The 27,773-nt window shown below is 34.7% G+C and overlaps 1 protein-coding gene across 1 annotated transcript in view; it reads left to right on the top strand.

Moving 5' to 3' along the window:
- Positions 1-27,773, top strand: part of PDE11A (phosphodiesterase 11A) — a 258,746-nt gene that overhangs the window by 210,942 nt on the left and 20,031 nt on the right. Inside the window, exon 5 of the mRNA XM_051990663.1 lies at positions 17,085-17,149. Coding sequence (XP_051846623.1) covers positions 17,085-17,149 — 65 coding nt within the window. The remainder of the gene's footprint in view (positions 1-17,084; positions 17,150-27,773) is intronic.

A 27,773-nucleotide genomic window follows, 5' to 3' on the forward strand; every position in this document is an offset into this window, starting at 1 on the left:
ATGAAGGCTTAAGTGAGAGCCCATTGCTTACTTTGAAATTCTTTCTTAGACCAATTAGAGTATAGAACTCTCATGAAATTCTCAGAACAAAAAACAAATTCCTTGTATCCAACATTAGGAAGTTAAGGGAAGATGACATTTTTCCTTTATGGAAAATATGCTATTATCATAGGCAAAAATGCCCTTATAGTATTGCTTGTCCAGACAGTTGAGACAGCAGATAAACTTTTGTTATCTTTTCTGACCACTATCTCATTAGATAAATACTTTTTCCTCTATATGTATACAAACACACACACACACACACACACACACACACATATATACACATAATATATTTTTTCCCTTTGTAATTCTTTTTATGTTCTTCAGGCATTTTGCTACTATTTTCCCTTTGGGTTTTAAGTTCTTCAAGAGTGGAGACCATATTTACTATTTCTTCACAGCCACTACTGCCCCAACGCTTCAGCATATAGTGCAGCAGCTTAAAAGCTGACCCAAACCTTAGCCAATGACTGTGTTCTCAGAATAGAGAAACATGGTATCTGCCCACTGATCATTGACAGTGTACCCTATAAAGGGCTGAAACTCTCAATAGAATGTATTTGTGGAGGAGGCAGAGTTGCTCTCTCTCATGTAGATCTTTTATTAATCATTAAAGTTCTTTCTCAAAGACATGAGTCTTGGTTTTCCATAATTTTGTGAAGGGATATTTGCTGTCCCTCTTGCCTCACATGATTTTATAAGCATTTACTTTCAATTCTCAAATTCAGTGAACATTTAATTTTTAATGAACAGTGTCTAACCTAACTTTTCTCATCTTTTGTCAGAAGGAAACTTTTTCAAAAGTATTTCAGACTTAGCTGGTTTTGTGGTGGGGCAAAGTTAAACAATGAAGCAATGATGTGTGTTGTAGTGGATTTATAATTGATATTGGAGTTAGGAAGACCTCAGTTCAAGCCCTACTTCGGACATGTACAAGTTATATAATGAGGGTACAGTGCCTTTCAGTATCTGGGCAGCTCTCCAAGGTATAGAGAAATAGCTCATCTGCATAGGCTGCAAAAATTTCTATATCCAAAGTTTCCCTTGCCATTTAAGTCACAAGTTTGGATCAAAATGGAGATGATGATGATGATGATGATGATGATGATGACTTTGATGATTTTATGCTATTTTTGTTTCTCAATAAATTATCTCATAAAGTAATGCAAACGATTAGAGATTTCTTCTTATAAGTTATATAATTCATAGGAACATAGATTTAGAGAGAGATGGGACATTAGGCTTCACCTACCCTAATCCCTTAATTTTACAGAAGATGAACTGAAGCCAAAAGAGGTTAAATGATTTTCCCAATTGGCAAAACAGTGGCAGAACCATTATCTAAATACATGTCCCTGGATTCCTGATCTGGGACTTTTTGTATATTACAATTGCTTCACTAGAGGGAGTATGAACCTTTAATTAAAGCCTATGTTTCTTCCTATCTTTAAATGCTCATTATAAAGGAATCATTTCTTTCAAATAGATGATTTGGTTGATGATCCATTTTTTTTTTTCATGAGAAAGTAGAGATTTCTGATTGGAAAGCTGTCTTTTCTATCTTTCTAGACAAAATAAACATTTGGGGGAGGGACTACAGATGGGGCTCTTTTAAAATAGATCTATCTACTATTCAATTTTCACTGTTTCCTTTGATGAAAACAACTTGAATAGGTCTTCAGGCAATTTCTTTACTGTGAAACATCTACATGTTTTCTAAAAAGTTTTGGAGAGGAACTCTGGTATCTTTTCAAAATTCAAAAGGAAACATTTTCCTTATCCCCACAAAAAAAAATCTGGAGTTTTTCATCAAAAGAAGAACTAGACTGGTTTTGTCAGTCCATTTCCTGCAGAGCTAGATTATGAGTGAATAGTTGTTGTGAGGATAAAATAAGAGAATAATTGTAAAGTACTTAGCTCAGTGTCTGGCACATAGTAAGTACTATGTAAATGTTAGCTATTAACATCATTATTGATGTGGTTGTTATTGTTATTATTCTTTATTATTAGTTGTCACTTTCTGTTGCTGTCAATATTATTGAATTAAGCATTTTCCATCTCCTTATGCTTTTCTAACTTCTTTTGATATGCTGTGGAATGAGAAAATCATATAACCAGGAACTGTCTCTCAAGTGAAAATAAAATTTACAATGAGGTTATGATTCCCTCAACATGTATGAACTATAGAGCATAAACTTCATTACGCTTATTGGATTGTACAGTTCCCTCCTGAGGGACAGGAGCATGATGAAGTGGAAAGAATATTGGATTAGAAGTTAAAGGAGCTAGGTTTAAATCTTATCTCTACTAAATACTCCCAATGTGACCTTGGTCAAGGTATTTAATCTCTGGGCTTCATATGAGAAGGTTGGGCCAACTGTGAGACCTCAAAACTCTAGTTCAACTGTAAATCTATATTATGATCTTTCTTGGTTCTTGTCTCTTCTAAATAGTTGAGGTTGACAGATAAATCACCTCTGACTGGATGAAATAATGTTATATTTTATTTCCAAATATGTCTTAATATTGGATCAGTAGAAAAAGCTATGGATGGTACCTGGGAGCAAGGGGACAGAATACTTAGTCATGTCTAACTCTTCATGATTCTATGGACCGCAGCACACCAGAGCCTTCAGTCTTCCGTTGTCTCCTGAAATATCACCAAGCTCATGTTCATTGCTTTCATGACATCATATATAATCCATCTCATAAGTGCCATATCTTATGGTCCAGAATTCAGTACTTGAAACAAGTATTCTTACAAGGTGTTAAGTCAGTGGAATTGATAAGATGTTTATCTAGTTTAGCAGGGTGCTTAATAGTTCTCTAGTTCAGTACATGTACTTAGTATTTAATATAGTTTTATAAGATTCACACCTATTCTACAAAATTGATATGCAATGTAGGATAATGTAATTATAATATAACATATAAGCTGGGACAAACTCAGCCAGATAGATTAATTCCATCTCACACCATTGTGGTGGAAGACCTGTCCTCTTTCATTTCTTCATTGAGACCATGGCCCGAATGAGTAGGAGACAGCCTCAGAGAAGACAGAGGACTGCAGGCTGGAGCACAAGCTCTTGGACTGAGACAGACTTCAAGACAGAGACCGTAGTGGTGGTCCTCCTGCCTCCCCTACAGAAACCAAGACACATTCCAGAGGACCTCAATAAAGCTAGCTAAGCCCCAGACAAGGAGACAGACTGTGAAGGGGATAATAAAGAATTTGGACTCTATTCCTGGCTATTCTTGTGGTCATTAATCTGCTAAAACAAAGGCTAGTTCAGAGACCAACCAGAACACTACATTCATATCCTTTTTTTTTCTTCATTTTTTCACAATATCAGGGTTTTTTTCCAATGACTCTCATCTTCTCATTGTGTCTCCTCTTTCATGCCCCTCAAGAATCTTCTTAATTCTTCACTTTTTGTCATGTCATTAATTGCATATCTAAGATTGATATTTCTCCCAAAAACCTTAATCCTGGCTTTTGATTCATCCAGTCTGGCATTTTGCATGATGTACTCTGCATATAAGTCAAATAAATAAAGTGCCAAATACAGCCTTGCTAAACTCCTTTTCTAATCCTAATTGAATGAGTTGTCCCATGTTTGACTTTAATTTTTTTTTATTATAGCTTTTTATTGACAAAACATATGCATGGGTAATTTTTCAACATTGACCCTTGCAAAAACTTAAGTTCCAACTTTTCCTCTCCTTCCCTCCACCCCCTCCCCAAGATGGCAGGTAGTTCCATACATGTTAAATATGTTAATATAACATATGTATACATATTTATACAGTTATCTTGTTGCACGAGAAAAATCGGATTTAGAAAGAAGGTAAAAATAACCTGGAAAGAAAAACAAAAATGTAAGCAAACAATAACAGAAAGAGTGGAAATGCTATGTTGTGGTCCACACTCATTTCCCAGTGTTCTTTTGCTGGGTATAGCTAGTTCTGTTCATTATTGATCAATTGGAACTGATTTGGATCCTCTCTTTGTGGAAGATATCCACTTCCATCAGAATTGATCTTCATATAGTATTGTTGTTGAAGTGTATAATGATCTCTTGATTCTGCTCATTTCACTTAGCATCAGTTCATGTAAATCTCTCCAAGCCTCTCTGTATTCATCCTGCTGGTTATTTCTTACAGAACAAGAATATTCCATAACATTCATATACCACAATTTACAATTTGGAGCCATTCTCTAATTGATGGGCATCCATTCAATTTCCAGTTTCTAGCCACTACAAAAAGGGGTGCCACAAACATTTTGGCAGATACAGGTCCCTTTCCCTTCTTTAATATCTCTTTGGGATATAACCCCAGTAGTAACACTTCTGGATCAATAGGTATGCACAGTTTGATAACTTTTTGAATTCCAAATGGATCTCCACAATGGTTGGATCTGTTCACAACTCCACCAACAATGCATCAGTGAAACAGTTTTCCCATATCCCCTCCAACATTCGTCATTATATTTTCCTGTCATCTTAGCCAATCTGACAAATATGTAGTGGAATCTCAGAGCTGTCTTAATTTTCATTTCACTGATCAATAATGATTTGGAACACTCTTTCATATGAGTAGAAATAGTTTCATTTCTTCATCTGAAAATTGTTTGTCCATATCCTTTGACCATTTATCAATTAGAGAATGGCTTGATTTCTTATAAATTAAGAGTCAATTCTCAATATATTTTGGAGATGAGACCTTTATCAGAACCTTTAACCATAAAAATGTTTTCCCAGTTTATTGCTTCCCTTCTAATCTTGTCTCTTGTCTGCATTAGTTCTGTTTGTACAAAAGTTTTTTACTTGATATAATCAAAATTTTTATTTTGTTATCAATGATGATCTCTAGTTCTTTGGTCACAAATTCCTTCCTCCATCATAGGTCTGAAAGGTAAACTATCCTATGTTCCTCTAATTTATTTATAATTTCATTCTTTATGCCTAAATCATGAACCCATTTTGATCTTATCTTGGTGTGTAGTATTAACTGTGGGTCAATGCCTAGTTTCTGCCATAATAATCTCCAATTTTCCCAGCAGTTTTTGTCAAATGGTGAATTCTTATCCCAAAAGTTGGGGTCTTAAGGTTTGTCAAACACTATATTGCTATAGTTATTGACTATTTTGTCCTATAAACCTAACCTAATCCACTGATCAACTAGTCTATTTCTTAGCCAATACCAAATGGTTTTGGTGACTGCTGCTTTAAAATATAATTTTAGATCAGGTACAGCTAGGCCACCTTCATTTTTTTTTTTTGGTTTGTTTGTTTGTTTGTTTGTTTTCATTAGTTCCCTTGAAATTCTTGTTCTTCCAGATGAATTTTGTTGTTATTTTTTCTAGATCATTAAAATAGTTTCTTGGGAGTCTGACTGGTATAGCACTAAATAAATAGATTAGTTTAGGTAGTATTGCCATCTCTATTATATTCACTTGACCTAATCAGGAGCACTTAATATTTTTTCAAATTGTTTAGATCTGACTTTATTTGTGTGGAAAGTGTTTTGTAGTTTTGCTCATATAATTTCTGACTTTCCCTTGGCATATCTGCCCAAATATTTTAAACTATCAACAGTTATTTTATTTTATTGTTTTTAATTTTTTTATTACAGCTTTTTATTTACAAGTTATGTGCATGGGTAATTTTACAGCATTGACAATTGCCAAACCTTTTGTTCCAATTTTTCCCCTCTTTCGCCCCACCCCCTCCCCCAGATGGGAGGTTGACCATGTTAAATATGTTAAAGTATAAGTTAAATACAATATTAGTATACATGTCCAAACAGATATTTTGCTGTACAAAACGAATCAGACTTTGAAATAGTGTACAATTAGCCTGTGAAAGAAATAAAAAATGCAGGTGGACAAAAATAGAGGGATTGGGAATTCTATGTAGTGGTTCATAGTCATCTCCCAGAGTTCTTTTGCTGGGTGTAGCTGGTTTAGTTCATTACTGCTCTGTTGGAACTGATTTGATTCATCTCATTGTTGAAGATGGCCACGTCCATCAGAATTGATCATCATATAATATTGTTGTTGAAGTATATAAAGATCTCCTGGTCCTGCTCATTTCACTCAGCATCAGTTCATGTAAGTCTCTCCAGGCCTTTCGGAAATCATCCTGTTGAACATTTCTTACAGAACAATAATATTCCATAATATTCATATACCACAATTTATTCAGCCATTTTCCAATTGATGGACATCCTTTCATTTTCCAGCTTCTAGCCACTACAAAGAGGGCTGCCACAAACATTCTTGCACATACAGGTCCCTTTCCCTTCTTTAAAATCTCTTTGGGATATAAGCCTAGTAGTAACACTGCTGGATCAAAGGGTATGCACATAGTTGCTGGTCTTTGAGCATAGTTCCAAATTGCTCTCCAGAATGGCTGAATGTATTCACAATTCCACCAACAATGTATCAGTGTCCCTGTTTTCCCACATTCCCTCCAACATTGTGCATTATCTTTCCCTGTCATTCTAGCCCATCTGACAGGTGTGTAGTGGTATCTCAGAGTTGTCTTAATTTGTATTTCTCTGATTAATAATGACTCAGAGCATCTTTTCATATGGCTAGAAATAATTTCAATTTCTTCCTCTGAGAATTGTCTGTTCATAGCCTTTGACCATTTATCAATTAGAGAATGGCTTGATTTCTTATACAGTCAATTCTCTATATATTTTGGAAATGAGGCCTTTATCAAAACCTTTAACTGTAAAAATGTTCAGTTCTAGTCTTAGGGCAATTAATTCTCTGGGGTTCTCTAGGTATACCATCATATCATCTGCAAAGAGTGATAGTTTGGTTTCCTCATTTCCTACTCTAATTCCTTTAATATCTTTTTCTTCTCTTATTGTCAAAACTAGCATTTCTCATACAATATTGAATAGTAACAGTGATAGTGAGCAACCTTGTTTCACTCCTGATCTTACTGGGAATGGTTCCAGTTTATCTCCATTACATATGATGCTTAATGATGATTTTAAATAGGTGCTACTGATTGGCTAATTTTATTTTTTAAGGAGTTACTTTATTTTCCCAATTCTCTAATTTTGTTTTTCAGGGAGTTGTTTTCTTTTTCTACTCTATCTTTTAATGAGTTACATGCCTTATCCAGACCCTCTTGCCAAGCTTCCCTTTCCTTTCCCCATTTTTCTTCTACCTCACTTTTAAGAACCTTTTTAATTTCTTCTATGAGAGCTTTATGTAGTAGAGAACAGATCATATCTACGTTTGCATTTTCATCTAAAGACAAACTATTTTTAGTTTCCTCAGGGTTTGAAATCTACTCTCTTTCAGTATAGAAGCTATGTATATTAGAGCCCGCTTTGTTTTTTTACTCATTTTAACAAACAAAAAAAGCTACAATCTGCTTTTGGGAATATGTGGGGTTACCGAGGTTCCTCAACAGACAACAGGAAGTGTCTATGAAGCAGCAGTGGAAGAGAGTGGCTGTGCCAGGATCAGTGGCTATGTTAGGATTAGCGGTTACTCTGAGATTGTATTAAATTCTTCCTGGTGCTGGATGGGTGTGGCCAGGTCCAAGAGACTCTAGTGTTTTGGGGGTTACACTCTTTACCCTTTGTGTTTATAGATTTTGTGCTGATTTACTGGCTTGTTGCCAGGGCAGAATAGCTGACACTGTGATAGAGTTATCCCTGCAGATTTTCCTCTGGCACAGACCACCCCTCACCTCCCTCTGGTCTGCTCAGTGTGAGCTATTTTCCGTGCTATCACTGCCTATCTGCCTGAATCTATGCCTGGCCCAGCTCCATTCCATCCCTGCACAAGAGCAAAAACAGACCTTTTCTAGTGAATTTTGAGATTATCTTCTATTGGTAATGTGTTCTACTCCCAATATTCATGGGTTTTGATTGTCAAGCACTAATTCTGAGACTGAGTTTCATAAAAATAGTTTGAGGGTAAAGGAGAGCTCAGAAAGACAAGTGTGTCCTCTCTGCCATCATCACTCCGCCCCTTGACTCTAATTTTTATTTCATGATTTATCCATAGGTTCCTCAGAAAACAAGGTGAGGTACTTCCATCTTTTTGAAGTCTTGCATATTGTTTTGTGATCCACACAGTCAAAGGCATTAATGGATTCAATGTAGCAGAAGCAAATTTTTTTTCTAAAATACCCTTGATTTTTCCATAATCCAGCAAATGTTAACAATTTGGTCTCTAGTTCCTCTACTTCTTCAAAAATTAGCCTCTTCTTCCTGTAATTCTTGGGCTCATATTGCTTAAACTTAGTCTGTAGAATCTTAATCATAACTTTGGTGATGTTTGAAATGAGTGCAATTGTTTGATAATTTGAACATTCCTTGGCCTTGCTCTTCTATATGATTGGGACATAAACTATTCTTTTTCAATTTGGTGGTCACTGTTGAGTTTTTGAAATTTGTTAGCATAAACATATCTAACATATATAGGACTGCTTGCCATCTAGGGAAGGGGGTGGAGGGAGGGAGGGGAAAAATTGGAACAGAAGCGAGTGCAAGGGATAATGTTGTAAAAAATTACCCTGGCATGGATTCTGTCAATATAAAGTTATTATTAAATAAAATTTTAAAAAAAAGAAATTTGTTAGCATATTGAATGCAGCAATTTAACAGCATCATTTGGGGGGGAATTTTAAATATCTTAGCTGGAATTCCAACATCTTTGTTTGATTAATTGTTAGCAGTGTTTCCTAAGACTCACTTGACTTCATTATCCAGAATGTCTGGCTCTAGATCAATAACTACACCATTGTGATTATTGGTTACATAGAGTTATTTCTTGTATAGTCCTTCTGTTTATTCTTGCTATCTTCTTAGTTTCTTCTTAAAAAGAAGAAATTTTTGTTTTTTATCATGTTTACTTTTGCATAAAACATTGCTTATTATCCCTAATTTTCTTGAAGAAATATTTTTCTTTTCTATTCTATTGTTTTCTTTTATTTCTTTGCATTGTATTATTAGACAGCCTTTTTGCTTTCTTGTTCTTGTCCTTTTGTTGATATCTTCTATATGATATTGTGAGCCTCTTCAGAAACTCTATCTACTAGATTTAATAACTTAAATCTGTTCATGATTTCTGGTTGATATTCCCCCTAGATCACTGACTTGTTATGGCAGTGGGGCTTGTATAACTCAATAAAACTATGAACTAAATTGTATAATATTATTCAAGACATGTAAGAAAAATATCCTGACAAAAATTTCCTTCTGGAGAAGGAAATCGGCAAATTACTTCAGCATCTTTGCCAAGACAACCTCATAAACAATATTAAAATGATACAACAGATAACATCAGAAGATAAATCCCTCAGTTTGGAAGGTGTCCAATATTCTGTTGGGGAAAAGTGGAGGAAGATAAGTAGTTACAGTACTAATGAAGCAGCTGGGCCATAAGTAAAAGAAAGCTGAGTTATAGATGTGTCTGGTAATGAAGGGAAAGCTCAGTGCTGTAAATATTAATATTACATAGGAATCTGGAAAGTAAGGTCTATGAACTAAGATAAACTGAATTAAAAACTAAGACAAACCATTAAATATCACAGTAAGATATATCTGTGCTCCAAACACTGATGCCAAAGAAGCCAAAGTTGATCAGTTCTAAAAGACCTATATCTTTTGGAAATGACACCAAAAAAGATGTTAGAGTAATCATAGGGCATTGAAATACTAATATATGAAATCAAAACATAATTGAAATAACATGGAAACTTCATACTGAAGTAAAAGATGAAGAAAGACATGAGTTTTTAATGGTTCAAAAGGCAACTGTACAAAAAGACACCACTATATTGTCAATATCAAAATCAGACCAAATCTATACTTTGCAGCCAAATGTGGAGTATCTCTATACATTTAGATAGTTAAAACAAAACTTGAAGCTGACTATGGCTCAGGCCATGAACTTCTTATTGAAAAACTCAGATTTAAATTGAAGAAAGTAGGGAAAATTATCACACAATATAGGTATGATCTAAATAATATCCTTTAGGAATATGAAGTAGAAGTGCTGAACAAATGTAAGGGATTAAAATGTCTGGGTCTATCTTAGCTTTGTCCAAAGAACAGTAGCTTCTGTCCAAAGTAGTAGCCTCTGAAAAAGATCTATTAGTTTCATACACACAAATGCATACACATACACAAGTACACATATACATGTATATCAATATATACATACACACTCCTACATATACACATGCATTTGGTAGATAGATTCCCAAATATTTTATACTATTGACAGTTATTTTAAATGGAATTTCTCTTTGTATCTCTTGCTGTTGGATTTTGTTAGTGATGTATAAAAATGCTGATCATTTATGTGGATTTATTTTTTATCTTGCAACTTTGCTACAGTTGTGGATCATTTCTAATAGCTTTTTAGTTGATTCTCTGGGGTTCTCTAAGTATACCATCATATCATCTGCAAAGAGTGAGAATTTGGTTTCCTCATTTCCTACTCTAATTTCTTTAATATCTTTTTCTTCTCTTGTTGCCAAAGCAAGCATTTCTAATACAATACTGAATAGTAATGGGGATAGTCGGAAACCTTGTTTCATTCCTGATTTAGTGGGAATGGTTCCAGTTTATCCCCATTATATATGATGCTTGCTGATGGTTTTAAATAGATGCTACTGACTTTTTAAAGGAAAAGTCCATTTATTCTTATACTCTCTAGTGTTTTTAATAGGAATGGATGTTGGATTTTATCAAATGCTTTTTCTCCATCTATTGAGGTAAGCATATGTTTTTTGTTAGTTTGGTTATTGATATATCAATTATGCTAATAGTTTTCCTAATATTGAACCAGCCCTGCATTCCTGGTATAAATTCTACTTAGTCATGGTATATTATCCTGTGGATAATTGTCTGTAATCTCTTTGCTAATATTTTATTTAAGATTTTTGCATCAATATTCATTAGGGAGATTGGTCTATAATTTTTTTCTCTGTTTTTATCCTACCTGGTTTAGGTATCAGTACCATGTCTGTGTCATAAAAGGAATTTGGTAGGAGTTCTTCATTCCCTATTTTTTCAAATAGTTTATATAATATTGGAGTTAATTGTTCTTTAAATGGTTGGTAGAATTCACATGTAAATCCATCTGGTCCTGGGGATTTTTTTCCTGGAGAGTTGATTAATAGCTTGTTCTATTTCTTTTTCTAAAATGAGACTATTTATATAATTTATTTCCTCTTCTGTTATACTGGGCAATCTATATTTTTGAAGGTATTCTTCCATTTCATTTAAGTTGTCAAATTTATTGGCATAAAGTTGGGCAGAGTAATTCCTAATTATTGTTCTAATTTCCTCTTCATTGGTGAAAAGTTCTCCCTTTTCATTTTTGAGACTAACGATTTGATTTTCCTCTTTTCTTTTTCTAATCAAATTAACTAAAGGTTTATCTGTTTTGTTGTTTTTTTTTCAGAAAACCAACTTTTAGTTTTATTTATTAATTCAATAGTTTTTTTTTTTTTACTTTCAATTTTATTAATCTCTCCTTTTATTTTTAGAATTTCAAGTTTGGTATTTGATTGAGGGGTTTTAATTTGTTCTTTTTTTAAAAGTATTTTTAGTTGCAAGCCCAATTCACTGATTTTCTCTTTCTCTGTTTTATGCAATTAAGCATTTAGAGATACAAAATTTCCCCTTAATACCACTTTGGCTGCATTCCACAAATATGTTGTCTCATTATTGTCATTCAGTTGGATGAAATTATTAATTGTGTCTATGACTAAATCATATACTTATTTGGAGCCTATTTTGATATACAATGTGAAATATTGGTCCACATTTACTTTCCACCAGACTGTTCTCCAAAATTTTTGTTAGTCATTTCTTGTCCCTATTGCTGTGGTAATTGTGCTGTTATTGTACTGATTAATTTCTATATATTGTGTACCTAATTTATTCAATTGAACAACCTGCTTCTTATCCAGTACCAAATTGTTTCCAGATTTGTGGTATAGTTTCAGTAGGTAGAAATCTACCTTTTTACCCTCTTATCCCACTATATCCTTCATTAAAACTAAAGAAGAAAATATACAATTAAGCAAAACAATTTTTTATATTGTCCATCCCCCCAAATATGTCCTTTCACCTCTCTAGCAGAAGATGAGTAGAATGTTTCATTGTTAGTCTTCCAGCATCTTGATTAGTCATCATACTAGTAAGAGCTCTTAATTGTTTCACTTGTTTACCATATTGCTAATATTGTATCAAGTGTTCTGATTTTGTTAACATCCATCTACATCAGTTCATGCATGTCTTCTTGAGTTTCTCTGAAATTATTCCCTTTAATTTTTTTTTACAATACACTTGTGTTTCATCACATTTATATTACTTACTCATCCATTCCCCAATTTATAAATACCTCTCTCTGATTTACATTCTTTGCCACCTTGAAAGAAGTATAATTTTATACATCCTTAGTATGTGCTTAGAAATAATGCCTCCCTTCAGTGTCTTTGCCATGAAAATCCCAAATGGATCATGAAGCGTTGGACATGGCTGAAAAATGACTGATTAACCCTAAGGAGAGGTGAAGGGACAATATAATCTATCCTACACACCTAGCTTTCTTTTTGATGCTTTTTTCCTGCATCTTTAAAGATGCTTCAATGACTGTCCTTTAAACTTTTTTTTTGCCTATACTATTTCTTTCTTTTTTTTCCCCATCTTTCTTCCTCCTTCCCTCCCTCTCTCTGTCTCTGTCTCTGTACCTCTCTCCCTTCTGTTCTTCTTTCTTCTTCTCTTTATTGACTCATGTATGTATGTGTGTGGGATGACTATGTACATGTATCTAAAATATATATGTGCGATGACTATATATATTAACTACATATAGTGATATATATATGTGTATATGCATAATATGTATTTATTATAGATACACACAAACAAAATAAATTCATGTTGACTGTGTCTAAAACACATATTTTTATATGAGTCTATGGCTTTTTTGTCAAGAGCTTCCTCTTCATCTTTATTTTGCCACAAAGGTCACTTAATATGTTAAGGGGCTTTCTTCACACAGTCCTTTACTTGGGTCATCATTCAGTATTTGAGAATATGTTTAAGATCATCCATATTAATGAGTTACATTTTTGTATTAAAAAGCAAAAGCATAATTAGTGGACCATTATGATCATTTCCCTCTCTTTGAACCACATATAATTATGTATTACTGTAGACTGTCCAAACCATCAATGTAAGAATCTCCTAGTGCCTGATGACAGAATATTCTGACAGATTCATTTATTTTGCCTGGCACATAAACATTAAAAAATTAAAATTTTCAATTTAAACATTGGCAAACAATAATGTGCTAATCATGGGATATAACTTAAAAGTTTTGATGCTTTCTCACTTTGGGAAACAGAAGGCAGCCTTTATGTACAATATACTATACAAATTATTTGGCTAAATAGATGTTGAATGAATAAATGAATGAATTGATGAATAACCAATCAATAAGCCTACTATGTGCTAGGCACTGTGCTAACTGCTGAGGATACAAAGAAAGACAAAAGGTTACTCTTACGTTCCAGCAGCTTCCAATCTATTAATAGAGACAATATGTAAGCAAATATGAATGAATATCTGGAACAAGAATGTTCAATGATTATTTTTAATCCCTTAAAAGCCTACAATGAGTGACTCCAGAGGGCCTTATTTCACAAGGTGACATGAAATAAAATTATTACCAACAGTTGTTGAAGTTGTTTACTTGTTTCTGCAGAAGCACTAAATTTTCAGTATTCTCCTCCATCTCCATCCTGACTATGGAGGTTACTGGTGTATATTCCATTCATTTTTTATCACGGTAGGATTTTCAATTTCCTGATTCTGCATTTTCCTAATTCAGGGTCATTACCTCTCTCCTAAAGGATTTTTAATATTTAAAGCACTCCTAGTTCCCAAACCATTATCTCAAGTGCCCATCAATTTCTATAGTGCAGCCCTTGTAAGTAGTATAATTTAGAGGCTTTTCAAGATCACTGAGGCATGACCATGTCTAGCTGTAGCAAATTTAAATGCCAGTTTTAGAGGCCTGCAGTGACATTCAGATGTACTTTCTTCATGTTGGTGGAAGGTTTTAAATATAAGCAAATGTTATCATTATTGCTCTTTCCTCTCTTCTATCTCCCTTCCTATTCTCCATCAATCCCATGTACTAGTATGTTCAAACGAAAAGAGCACTTTGTGACTTTAGGCAAGTCACCACTTCACTGAGCCTCATTGTTCTCCTCTCTAAAAGGAGAAGATTGTACTCAATCCATGGGGTCTGCTTCAGTTCTCAATGCATGATCCTGCAATCCTAAGGATATTAGGATCTCTGCAAGAAAATAAACAATGGAGGTCCATAAGTAATTTTAACTCTGGCAAAATCCACCGGAATTTAACTTTTGAGAGGCCTGAAATTAAGGAGAGGAAAGGAGGATGTGTCCAGCATATACTGGACCCTTTTCTGGGCAACTTGTTGGCGCAGTGGATACAGCACCAACCCTGAAGTCAGGAGGACCTGAGTTCAAATGTAACCTCAGATACTTAACACTTCCTGGCTGTGGGACCCTGGGCAAGTCACTTAATCCCAATTGCTTCAGCAAAAAAAAAAAATCCTTTGGGAACACAGGATAATAAATTGGGTCTAGAATTAACCAGGGGGAGAGAAGTTTGCTGGATTCTCTTTGGAAATAGCAAAGTTCCTTTCGTGTGGCCAAACTTCTCCCCAAAACAAAAGCCTCTCTTTTAATACCAGTATATTACCAGGGTTCTACATGGGACTGGGCACTAAACTTCAAAGAAGAAAAATGAATGTGACACAGAGAGTAATGGGAAACTATATAATGGGTGTTAGCAGGCTACATTTTATAACCAAAGATCTTTGAGAAAGAATAGGAAGGAAGGTTTTCATTAGGAAAATCTATCATAGGAAAATATACTTGATAAGAGAGGATGTTTTGGGAAAAAGGAAAGAAGCCTTCTAGCAAACTGAATACAGGGACAAGTCAGGCAGGATGTGCAGAAGTTGGTGCCTTCTCTCTGCATCAGTGGTGAGCACAAGGAACCAGTCGGATCACAGACCCAGTGTTTGAATGCAGCAAGCAGGCCCCTGGCCCTGAGCTTCTCCACCCAAAACCATCTCCCCTGGTATTTCTTCCCTTGGGCTCCACTGAACCTGTGCCGGCCCCTCCAGCTCTCCTTTAGGGGACCTTCTGGCATGAAGTATCCCTTTCTGTCTTACTCTACTGCTCTGACTCTGGCTTTGTGCCTCTGATCTCTGGTCTTCACCTGGTTTCTGCTTCAAATACCTTTGCTCCCTGCTCGAGGCACAGGTAGCTTTTCAGGGTGGTGGAGCTTGGTTTGGACCATTAATCTGGGACTGGCTGCCACCTACTGGCAGGACATGATACATGCTAGGTATAAACCACCAAACTGGAGCAATCTTTTCTACACTTTCCCAATTCTCCTCTCTTCTTCTTTCCTTAGTTTTCTCTTTCCTTCTTTTTCCTTGCCTCTTTCTTCTTTCCTCATGTTCCTTGACCCCCTCTATCCTCACATACAACACTCCATCTCTCATTTCCATGCCTTTTATTCCTCCAAGATTGATCTGCTCTCCCTCTTAGCTTTTCCTCCCTCCCTTAGCTTCCCGACATTCCTGGTTTTCTTCAAAATTCAATTTAAGTCCTATTTTCTTAGTCTCTCCTCCCCTAACCTCTCCAGATAATTACCAATTTATCCTCTATCTATCTCTAGACAGTTGTTTGCGTATTGTCTTCTTTATTAGGCTGTGAATCCCCTAAGAGCCTTTCTTCTCCTTTCTCCATATTGACATCCTAAGCCAAATGGTTAGCACATAGGGAATGCTTAACAATTGCTTGTTGACTTGACCTATTTCCTTGATTTTTCCTTTTTCACTTTTCCCCTCCCATCCCACTCTTACTTTTTACCTCAACTTTTCCCATTCTATGCCCCCCTTCTCTCTTCTTTTCTTTATAATTCTTTAAAGTCATTGCAAAGAATTGCAAAGTGATTAAGAATTCAGGAGCCACTTGGAATAGTTTCCTCTCGGAAGAGGATGAGATTGGTGAAAAAATATAAATATGGAATTTTCAGTATTTTCAAATTGATAAAGGAATGATTTGGGATTTTTCCAGGATCAGGCAATGGTCGTCATCAATGTGTTTCTGTGTACTGTAAATACCTAAGAAGGAAATAAAGAGTGCATAGATTCTTGGATCATAAGCATTAGGTGGTTTAGTGGATAAAACATTGGACTTGGCATGAGGAATATCTAAATTTAAATTCTGTCTCAGAGATTTATTAGTTTTCTTCCTTAATAAAATAGAGATTTATGAAATACAGATAACAATAGTACCTACAAGGGATTGTGAGAATCAAATGAAATAATGTGTGTAAAGCAAATTTTAAGGTGCTATATAAATACTATATGATAAACCTAATAGGTGCTATATTCTTATATGCATAGATGTGTAGGTAGAAGAAACTTCAGAACTATTTATTTCAGCCACTTAATTTTACTGATGAGGAAGTAAGATGACTTGCCTAAAATAGGTAGTAAGTAGAAGAGACAAGATTTGAATACAGATTCTAGGATTAGAGTTGTTTTCTGTACAGGACCTGCCCCACCTCACAGTGGAGTAATCCATGGGTTTATTTAAGGATGATAAGGAAGAGTGATTGAATGAATAGCAGAGAATTAGAAGGGTGAGTCCTAAGCAGACTGAACCACAATTACTCTATTTGTCCCATTGCAACAATGGGTACTTTTATATTTATGAATGTCTCCTAAAAAGAATTGAGTTGAATGGATAGAATGGAAATTTTTTTCTCCATTAAGATTTTCCTCATCTATAGTACTTGATAGTTTTAGTGCAAAAGGGAAATGATAAGTTTGCAGATTGAAAACTGTTACCTGAATTTTTTCAGAGTTGTGAAAAAATCTCTTCAATTGAGTTAAATTGATCATCTTTCTTTCCCACTTATGGCAGGTGGTGAAGTTTACCAAATCCTTTGAATTGATGTCTCCCAAGTGCAGTGCTGATGCAGAGAACAGGTAAAGCTTATGGCTATCATGTTTTTCATTTGTTGCTATACAGCCCATGCTTCTTCACGCTGATAAGCTCTCTGAGGATTATCTTTTAAGAGATAACGGAAATGAAAATTAATCTATCTCCTCATCTACATTTCATAGCTATATCTAGTGTTGATTTTTCGATCGTTACTCAGCAATTGGATTTTTAAGATTGAGTCAGTACTTGATCCCTGATTCAAATTTTGTCTTTGTATTATTTCTTACAGCAAAACTTTATCATGTAAACTTTAAAAGAAATTGCTGATTTTTAAGCAAGACAACTTTCATTTATGTATGTTTACTGAAAATAAAATGTTAATTCCTCCAAACTTTCTCTTAATTAACCATTTTTACTTCCTGCACCAAATCAATTACTAAACAAATATAGCAGACTCTTAGGCTAAATCATTCTGTCACTGATAATATGATTTTGATAGCTAATTTCTGGCCTTTGTTTCTCTTCCCTTCTGATTGATCCCTTTTGTCACTGTCACCCTCACCAGATTATGAACAGAAAGACAAAGGGGATAATTTGACTAGTAAATTTTGAAATTTGCCATTATTTGCCAATTGTTTGTTGCATGAAAAGTGAGGCATTTTGAATGTTTGTGAATCTCTATTTTGTATGAATTTCCATGAATAAGCAGGAGATGGTCACTGAAAAAAAGAATTATTCGAATTTTGCTCATCCCTTTCCCTTAGTCATTTTCAGTGAATGAGCTAATGAATAGTGGAATCAGTGAAATGCAGAAACAAAAGGCCTACATAATTTGATTCAACAAAACAACTCTGGTATATAAAAGCTTTTCATATTGCTTATATCCCAGAACATTATCCTGGCCGACATTGATTCACAATAACATTATCAAAATAATATAATGGAACCCCAACATGTAGCAGCAAAAATCTTATTGCAGTGCTGACCAATCTCTGGTGGTGCAATTTCTATCATACTTAATTATTAGTCTTCTGGGAGCCTTTAAAACTAGCTAATCATCAGAAAGTAGCTGCTGAGTGGGTCTGGGGAAGCATAAGCACATCACAAGGCATTGTTCTCTATGACTTCATGCTTGCACTTCATCTTCCTTCTACCCTACATAGTTTGGGCTTTTTTCAGTTTCTAGGGAAAAATGAAACTGGTACCACAAGTAACTGATGGTTTTCTTCCAATCTACTGAGAAAAGACAAAATCATGAAGGGGAATAAAAGTAAATGAGTGTCAACTTAAATCAACAAGCATTTATGTAGACACATGTGCCCTTGTGCTAAGCCCTGAAAATACAAAGACAAAACAAACAAACAAACAAAAACCTATTTCTGCTCTCAAGGAGTTCACAGTTTAATGGGGGAGCCAAAAACAAGAGTATGGGAATATATGGGAAATGATTATATATGTATATTATAAAGTTGTATATAATATATATATGTATATATATATATACACACACACACACACACACATATAGCATGCATATATATAAATGGGGATGGATAGATATATAATCTCAGAGGGATGGTACCAACATTAATGAAGTTTGTGGATGGCTTCTTGTAAGAAGAAGCCGTTTTAGCTGTTACTTTGAGGAAGCCATGAAGGAGGTAGAAATAAGTAGGTAGAACATTCCAGAAATAAGGGAAATCAATGAAAATGCATAGATTTGCGGGTATTGAGTGGGCGGGAAAGCACGGAGGCCAGTGTCTCTAGATTTCAGGACACAAGGAAAAAGGTAGAAGATAAATGGAAAAGTAGGAAGGGGGTTGATTTAAAAGAAGAATGGAGGAATTTATGTGATACTGGTGGCAAGAGGAAGCTACTAGTTAGAGTGTGTTGAATGGAAGGGGTAACATTCATATCCTAACTTTAGCAAGGTCAATTTAATCAAAGGATGGGTTGATGAGGGGAGAGATTTGTAGCAGGAAGACCGGGCAGAAAATTATTGCAATTGTCTAGATTATAAAAGGCTTTAAAAGCCTAGGAGAGGAGTTTGTATGTTGTCACAGAAGCAAGAGGGAGCTACTAAAGATTCTTGAGTAGGGAAGTAAAGTTGTCATATCTGTGTTTTAGAAATATCAATTTGGCAGCTGTGCTGAGAATAATTTGAAATTGAAAGAGACCAGAAGCTGGAAAAACCAACTAGAAGACAATTGCTTTCTACTGAGAAGTGATGAGGCTGTGAACTAAGATAGATGTTATTATGTGTGTGAAAAGAAGGGGACAAATAGAAAAGATATTGCAGAGGTAGAACTGAAAAGATTTGAAGATTTATTAAATATGAGAAGTGAGCAAGAGTCTGCAGAAACTAGCTCAGAGTGATTCACAAGAGGCAATTGATACATTTTCAATGTAATCATCCATATCTTGGAAATCAGCAAAAGATATGTCAAGGCTTAATTTATTGTTTTGTTGCTATCCTTGACTTCAGGAAATTATAGAGAAGTGTTAATAAAATAGCTTAAACTTTTAAATTTAAATTTTATTTTTATAATAGCTTTTTATTTTTGAAAATACATGCAAAGATAGTTTTCAACATTCACTCTTGCAAAACCTTGTGTTCCATATTTTTTCTCTCTTTCCTCTCTTCCTTAGATAGCAAATAACCTAATAAAGGTTAAACATATGCAACTCTTCTAAACATATTTCTATATTTATGTTACTGCACAAGAGAAATCATGTGAAAAAGGTAAAAAGAGAGAGAGAGAAACAAGCAAGCAAACAATCACAAAAAAAATGTGAAAATACTATGTTGTGATTTACATTCACATCGTCCCATCGTCCTCTCTCTGGATATAAATGGCTCTTTCCATCACAAGTCTATTGGAATTGGCCTGAATTACCTCATTGTTGAAAAAAGCCAAATGAATTACAGTTGATCATCACATAATTTTGTTGTAGCTGTATACAATGTTTTGGTTCTACTCACTTTATTTAGCATTAGAATGTAAGCCTCTCCAGACCTCTCTGAAATCCTCCTGTTGGTCATTTCTTACAGAACAATAATATTCCATAACAATTCATATACCATAACTTATTCAGTCATTTCCAACTGATTGGCATCCACTAAGTTCCAGTTTCTTGCCTCTACAAAAAGGGCTGCCACAAACATTTTTGCTCATGTGGGCCCTTTCTCTTTTTTATGATATTTTTGGGATACAGACTCAGTAGAGACACTGCTGGATCAAAGGGTTTGCCCAGTTTTATAACCCTTTGGCCACAACTCCAAATGGCTCTCCAGAATGGTTGCATCAGTTTACAACACCATCAACAATGTATTATCATCACAGTCTTCCTACATCCTCTCCAACATTTATCATTATCTTTTTCTGTCATCTTAGATTAAACATTAAAATGTGACATAAGCACAATTTTTTTCTCTCCAAGATCTAGTTGTTAAGCATTTGTCAGAAAACATTGAGAGGGAGAGAAAAGGAGAGGGAAAGGAAAAAGTCCTAGAGAAGGAGACAATACCATAAAAAAGATTATATAACCTCAAGTTTATATAATTATCTATTTTGCACTTTTGTATTCTGATTTTAAGTCTCCCAAGAACATGATCCCATTATATGTTAATGGAAAGTGAATTATTATAAAAACCTAATGTTATTACTTTTAAAAAAGAAAGTAAGAAAATATATTAATAATTCAAAACATCTTACACTTGAGGGACATACTATAAAACTTGTTCTGGATGCCTACTGAGAAATAAGACAAAACTTCTGCTGTATGAAATCCTAATTTCCCCAGTTGATATGGAAAATCATTAGAAGTACTAAGATCCAAGAAATTCCTTCATTTTTCTAAATTAATGCTCTCATAGGAAACTATTTTTTAGGATGAAATGTACACAGAATGAGAAAAACATCCAAGTTTATCCTTCCTCACATTAGGTAAAATTTTTTATTCCTTTTCATTTGCATCTAGGAATTGTCTATATAGTAGCAGGCAAGAAGGTGGCTAAGTGGATAGAGGGCTAGCCCTGGAATCAGGAGGATTTTAGTTCAAATATGGCCTCAGATACTTAATAGTTGTGTATCCTTTAGCAAGTCATTTCATCCTGCTTGCCTCAGTTCCTCATCTTTCCTCTGGAGAAGGAAATAGTATTCTTTGTAATATCTTTGCCAACAAACCCCAAATGGGATCATAAAACAACTATATAATGGAGCTGTGGGCATGACAATTTCATTTGTCTTATTGTTTTGCACCAATTAGCCATTTTCTCCAAAATGGAAATGAGTTCTTCATTCTTTTCAATAGTTCATTTTTTAAAAATCAGTTTCAGCAATTCTGATCTGCATCACTGTTTCTTCCAATTTCTGGTGACTTTTTTTTAGACCGACTTCTGTTCTCTTCTAGGTAGTCAAGATCCATTTCCTCTTTATCTGCCACCAACTTGTCACTGACTACTTAAAATGAGAGTCTTGGATGATTGGTGGTTGCACTATCTCTGCCAAGATGAACAGTGATTATTTGCAGGAGGATGGGAGTGAAACTGTGAATTTGTAGCAGAATACTGATCATTAGGGGTGAATAACAGCAGCCTGAGTGGGTCCTGGAATCCAGGAGGTGTCTCTGGCCTCATGTGGGATGTGGTGTAACCCCCAGGGGTTTGTGATAATCTAATCAGAGGGTTTTGTCCTCCCAAAGGAACAGTCACAACTTATCTTTAGCACAATCAGACCATCATGCTCTTCATCCATATTGCCCAATTATTTCCTATCCTCCCTGTCCTGGGGTTGACTTGTTATGTAGTAATTCCCAAATTTGTCCCCTTTTCTATTCCGGAGACAGCCCTAAACTCGATCCAAGTATTAAATAGACATAATTCTCCCCTCTCTCATTATACCATGATAACCCCATTATTGGAACAGGAGCTCTGCTCCCAGTGTATTCCCTTCTTGGCTGTGACAGAGACAGATGCTCCTGGGTAGATTTTGTGGTCTTTAAGATACTTTTCCTAGCTCCCCACTTCCCCCTTTTTTCCAGTGGGACAAAGTAAGTAGTGCAGGTTGAATAGGCACTAGTGGGTTATGAGCCATACTGCAGATCTCATATTATTATTCTCCCCAAACCCACTTTTCTTCTGAACTTTCCTATTTCTTCATAGAGTGCCACCTTCCTTCCAATCATTTATATTTTAACCACATTTTTGAGTCCTTATTTTCATTTACCCCATCCATCCAATGGCCAAATCTTGTCATTTTTCTCTCCATATCATCTCTCAAACACCATGTCTCCTTCTCTGTAGTGTAGAGGTCACTTCTCTAGTTCAGACTCTCATCTCCTTCTTGCCTCAATGATTGCAACAATATCCTAATTGGTCTTCATGCCTCAACTCTCCTGACTCCAATCTATGCTATAATTGTTGAGTCCCTTCAGTTTGAACAACTCTTTGTTTGGAGATTTTATTTTTTGGGGGGGGGGCGGCAAAGAGTAGTTTGTCATTTCCTTTTCTAGCTCATTTTGTAAGTGAGAAAACTGAACAAACCAGGTTAAGTGACTTGCTCAGGGTCACACATCATAATTGTCAGAAGCCAGATTTGAACTCATGAAGATTCCCAGCCTAGTGTTCTATCCACTGTGCCACCTATCTGCTTTTCCACTCTCCAATACAAAGTAGTTTCCCCCAAACTTAGATCTGATAATGTCAGTCCTATATTCAATAAACCCCAGTGGCTCTCTGTCAAGCCAAAAGTGAAATATTATTTTATCTTCATTTTATTCTTTTCTAATGTCTATTTTATACAAATCTTAAAACACCTATAACTATTTAAACAGCACAACATACACACGTGCTTTATAAATAAGTAAATTTTCCATTCCATTCCAAAAATTCCATAATTTTTATGATAGAGCAGCATAATCAAAAAGGTTCGGAGACCACTATCCTAGCAGACGCGGAGACATTCCACTTGGCATAAATTAAATGGCAACTGTTTGGTGCTTCTGTTCTTTCTCAAATAGCAGAAATACAGGTAGAACATTATGAATAGAGTTCTAGACTTCAGGCAAGAAAGACCTGCAATCCAATCTCAGACATTTATTAAGCATGGAATCATGGATGAAGGTCCTTAACCTTAATAAGCTAGAGCCACCTCTCAAATCATACGTCTTTGGATTGATGTAGAGAATTTCTACATTTGGAGTTCCCTAAATTGATGAAATTGCAGAACATTCTTGTCATTTGATATGGTGACTACAAAGCTAAAATAGCAGGAAGAAAAAGGGAAGGTTTATCTTCAAATACAAAGATCCATTCCATTCCAACATATGAGATTACAGGGTGTAGGGCCAAGGTGGGTTATGTTTATATATATAAAAAAGCTATGGTTCTCTAGTAGCATCTCTAGAGGAAGCCAAGTGGCACGGGGGAAGAGTGTTGAATTTGGAGTCAGGAAGACATGTTTTTAATCCAGCATCAGATACTTCCTGGCTGTCTGACTCTGGGCAGCTTGCTTGACTTCTACTTTCTGAACCATAGGTATTAGAATCTACCTCCCATAGTTATGAGGATAAAATGAAATATTTGTAAAATGCTTTATAAAACTTAAAGTACCATGTAAATGTTTATTGTTGTTATTGTTTCCTTGCATTAATGTCCATTGAATTAGTTTAATTAGGTTTAATAAAACATATTGGGGCATTACATGAATATATGTCTAGCAGTCACAAGGACATAAAGATATTATATATGTTGCCTCTATAAGGCATAGTAATTGTTTCACACTGAGGCTCATTAACTCTGTGGAACTGCTGTCACTGAATATGGAAGAGTCCAATATATCTTCTCAGACACTGCTTCAGTTACTCCGCACAATTCACATTCCAGCCTCTGCTTCCCCATTCTACTCTCTTTCCCCCATATTTCCATTTATAAGATTGTTCTATGGACAATGACCCCTGCAATTTTTGCCTAACAAAAAATCATTTTGGAGAACCAGTTTAAGCTGCCAGATGGCATATAACAGTATGACTTTGGATACAACTGAAAATCTTGACAAGTTCCTCTTTATGGTGCTTTTAGTGTGTTTTCCAATATTAAGGTAAAATAACTCACATTTATTTAGGACTTTAGGGTTCTCAAAGAACTTAACAATGCAATTTGCTTTCCTATACCTGAGAATTAGATGTCAGTTTTGGGTCATTATTTCCAATTAGCTCAGCATACAGAAATAAGTCAGTTCAAAGGTACAAGATTCATTTAGTCACTTTGCTTTTTATCAAGTGCAACAAAAATAATGACTTTTCATGGCAAAAAGATATGGCCATCACAATAAATCTTTTTCTTATCTTGACAAGGGTTGGATAAGCTGGGAGCTGTGAACAAAGGCTTAGTTTGAGATCACTACATTCAGGCATAAATGACAACAAATAGTATACTTTACTTCATTTGCAAGGGCCACTAAATAAGAGTTTAAACAAAACAAAACAAGGAAATTTAAATTTCATTCCAATCTAGCTTTAGAAAAGTTTTATCTATGCCTATATATAAATATATATTTACATTGTGTCATTTCACAATGTTCCCCATCTCTTCAACCATCTCTTGTAATAAAGAAAAATAATCAGAAAAAAGCAATCAATGAAGCAGCAACATCTGCCTGCACCTGATACATCTGGGATCTATAGTATATCATTCCTTATTCCACTACTGAGAGGAAGAACAAGAAATTCATCATCTGTTCTTTAGAATCATTATTGGTCATTGCATTTAATCTGAGTTCAGCTGCTTTTTATGTGCTGCTTTTATTTACATTATTCTAATCTTTTTGTATATTATTCTTCTGGTTCTGCTATCTTTAATCTGTATCAGTCCAAAGAAGCCTTTCCATGTTTCTCTGACATTTTTATATTATGCATTGTAGCACAATAATATTCTATTGCATTAATATGTCACAATTATTCATGAGTTCTTCTATAAGTAGTAGCTGCTTTGTTTTTTGTTGTTGTGACTGTTTTCATACAAAAATGCCAGTATAAATATTTTACTGTGTATGGAAGCTTCCTTTTTTGTCTTTGATGTGACTGGGTACACATGTTCACTAGTGGAATTATTGGATCAAAGAATATGAAAAGTTTATTAGCCTTTCCTCGCATATTTCCCTGTAGCTTTTGGTCAGATTTCCTTTAATCTCTTGTACATGATTATTTTGGCTTTCATAAATAGTGTCAATTTGACAAATGAGGTGAAACCTCAGACTTATTTAATTAGCATTTCTCTTATTATTAATGATCTGGAGTATTTTTAATATAGTCTCTCCTAAATAAGCTTTGTAAAGTCCAGAAAAATAAGACATATAAAATTAATAATAGCAAATGTCACGTTATCTTAGTTACTTTAGATAATCATCACCACACAGAAGGGTTCACTATAATTTCACTTTCTCTCACTAATGAAAAAAATATTCAGCCTTCTAAAAAATACAAAAATCTGAGCCTTGAAAATATACTATTTCTTCCCCTCCAAAATCATTCTTTTGACCAATGTAGAGTTCATTTTTTGCCTTCTGATTCATTCAATGTGCTGAAAGAGCCACAATTACCAAATTAAATAAACTAGAGTCCTTGGTTGCCCTTAGGAAACTCTGCAATTATTTAAAAAGGTCAAGTTTTCTTCAAAGAGAAATTAAAAGTACTTTCTGCCTTTGAACTCTGACATTCTAAGATAGGTGTCTCCATCACTCTATTTATGGTCTCTAAGTTAATGTAAAATGTATTTATTTCAAGAGACCTTTGCTGGATTGTCCAATAATTTCTCCTCTTTGGAAGAGGATTCCTTTAGTCAATTTGATAGAGTTAAAAAAATGAAGATGAGTAGGTCAAGCATTTATACCACCTATGATCACAGGGGAGACCATTGAAACAAGCCTTGAGTGTACAAATTATGGCTTGCCTTCCACATACAGTAAATCTTTCTTATAACCTTTTCTCAGTTAACTTTTTTTTCTATAGATAATGTATTTTAGACAGCTTGGTTCTCTGGAAAACATTACAGAGTTTAACTAATATTTCTTTTCAAAATTTTTCATTACTTCATGCGTCAAAGTCTTAAGAAACTTATCTACTTCTGAGGGCCTATTTTGGTGACTGAAGATTTTCCAGCTATAGAATTATTAGCGATTTTCATGAGTTTAAAGTTGGTTCACCATCTCTGCTTACCTGTGTCCATCTCTCATATACAAGGTCTAACACTTTTTTCATTGCCATCCTTAGCTCAATCCTTACTCGAACCCAATTTACTGGTTATTTCCAATATTCCTCTGTTGCCATCATTCCTTTACCTTTCTTGATGTAATTGCTTATCTATTATTCCAACGTTCCACTTTAAAGTTCATTACCTTGAAACTTGGTTGGAATATTCAGTGATCTTACCCTTACATAGCAAACTTCTCAGTTCTCCTGCTATCATCTTTAAAAATTGCCTCTACTTTCTTCTTTTACAACATCTTTTAAATGATATGGATTGTTAATTTTAAAAAATGCTTATAGAAATTTAAGCATAATTTTAGGAGGAATGAAACATTTATTCCTTTAGAATTCAGTTGGCCAGATTCTCTTTGTTCTGTTATCTACTTCCCAAGTCTCAGTTGGGAGATTTTGGAACATTTACTCTTTTAATCTCATTGATGCTGAAAATGGAAGACACTAAGGCATTCAATACTTATATTCTGGTCTGAAATAGTGTAGCCTTCAAAACATCATAACTTACTAGAAGCAAGATGTTGGTGTGCAAAACTGTATCCTAGATACTCGGAAGGCTTAGGCTGATGGATGTCTCCAACTCAGGAGTTCTAAGTAACAATGGGCTATGATTAGGTGGCTACTCTAAATTTGGCATCAATATGATTAATCCTATAGAGCATAGGAACCACAACTCGCTGGAGGGGTGAACCAGACCAAATTGGAAATGGAAAGTCAAAGCTCCCAATCATTAGGTGTTAGGAATGGAAGGTGACACTGAACTTCTAGCCTGGATGAGATGGAGAGATAGTCTTAAATTAAAAAATTAAAATCCCTACTAGAAAAGAACAATTTATGTGATATTCTAAGACTTTTCTTTCTTATTGTTGGATGAGAATAATTTTAGAAACAGTTTAGCATGTCCTTTTGCCATTGCTTCATGAGATGTTGGAATTAAGATACTATAATTTATACTTAATCAGTAATTTCCAATCAATATCATTACTAATAACATATTTCATGATGAATTCTACTATTTTCATTGATCTCTGAAATTTATTTCACATGTCTATAAATTGGGTTTGGGTCATAATAGGTTTTGTTGCTAACAATAATTTTATTGAGTACTTTTCAGTGGAGTTCATCCATACGCCCTCCACTAATGCTATTTGAAACCAATTCTTACCTACTCCTGTTATGTGATTCTTTTTTAAAAAATGATATTGAATCATAGATTTACAGCAAGAAAACTCCTTACAAGTTGTCTCTATTCTATCTTTATCTAGTTAATATTTTTAATTTACAAATGAGGACCTAAAGCCCAGAGAGATTATGTGGTTTGATTAACCATAAGCTCTCCATAGAGGATATGCCTAATGGGTTAGAGGCCTTGTCTTAACTGTTTTTAAGAAGTACCAGAATAGTGCTTGT

The sequence above is a fragment of the Antechinus flavipes genome, chromosome 3, assembly GCF_016432865.1.
Source record: "Antechinus flavipes isolate AdamAnt ecotype Samford, QLD, Australia chromosome 3, AdamAnt_v2, whole genome shotgun sequence".
Classification (NCBI taxonomy): domain Eukaryota; kingdom Metazoa; phylum Chordata; class Mammalia; order Dasyuromorphia; family Dasyuridae; genus Antechinus; species Antechinus flavipes.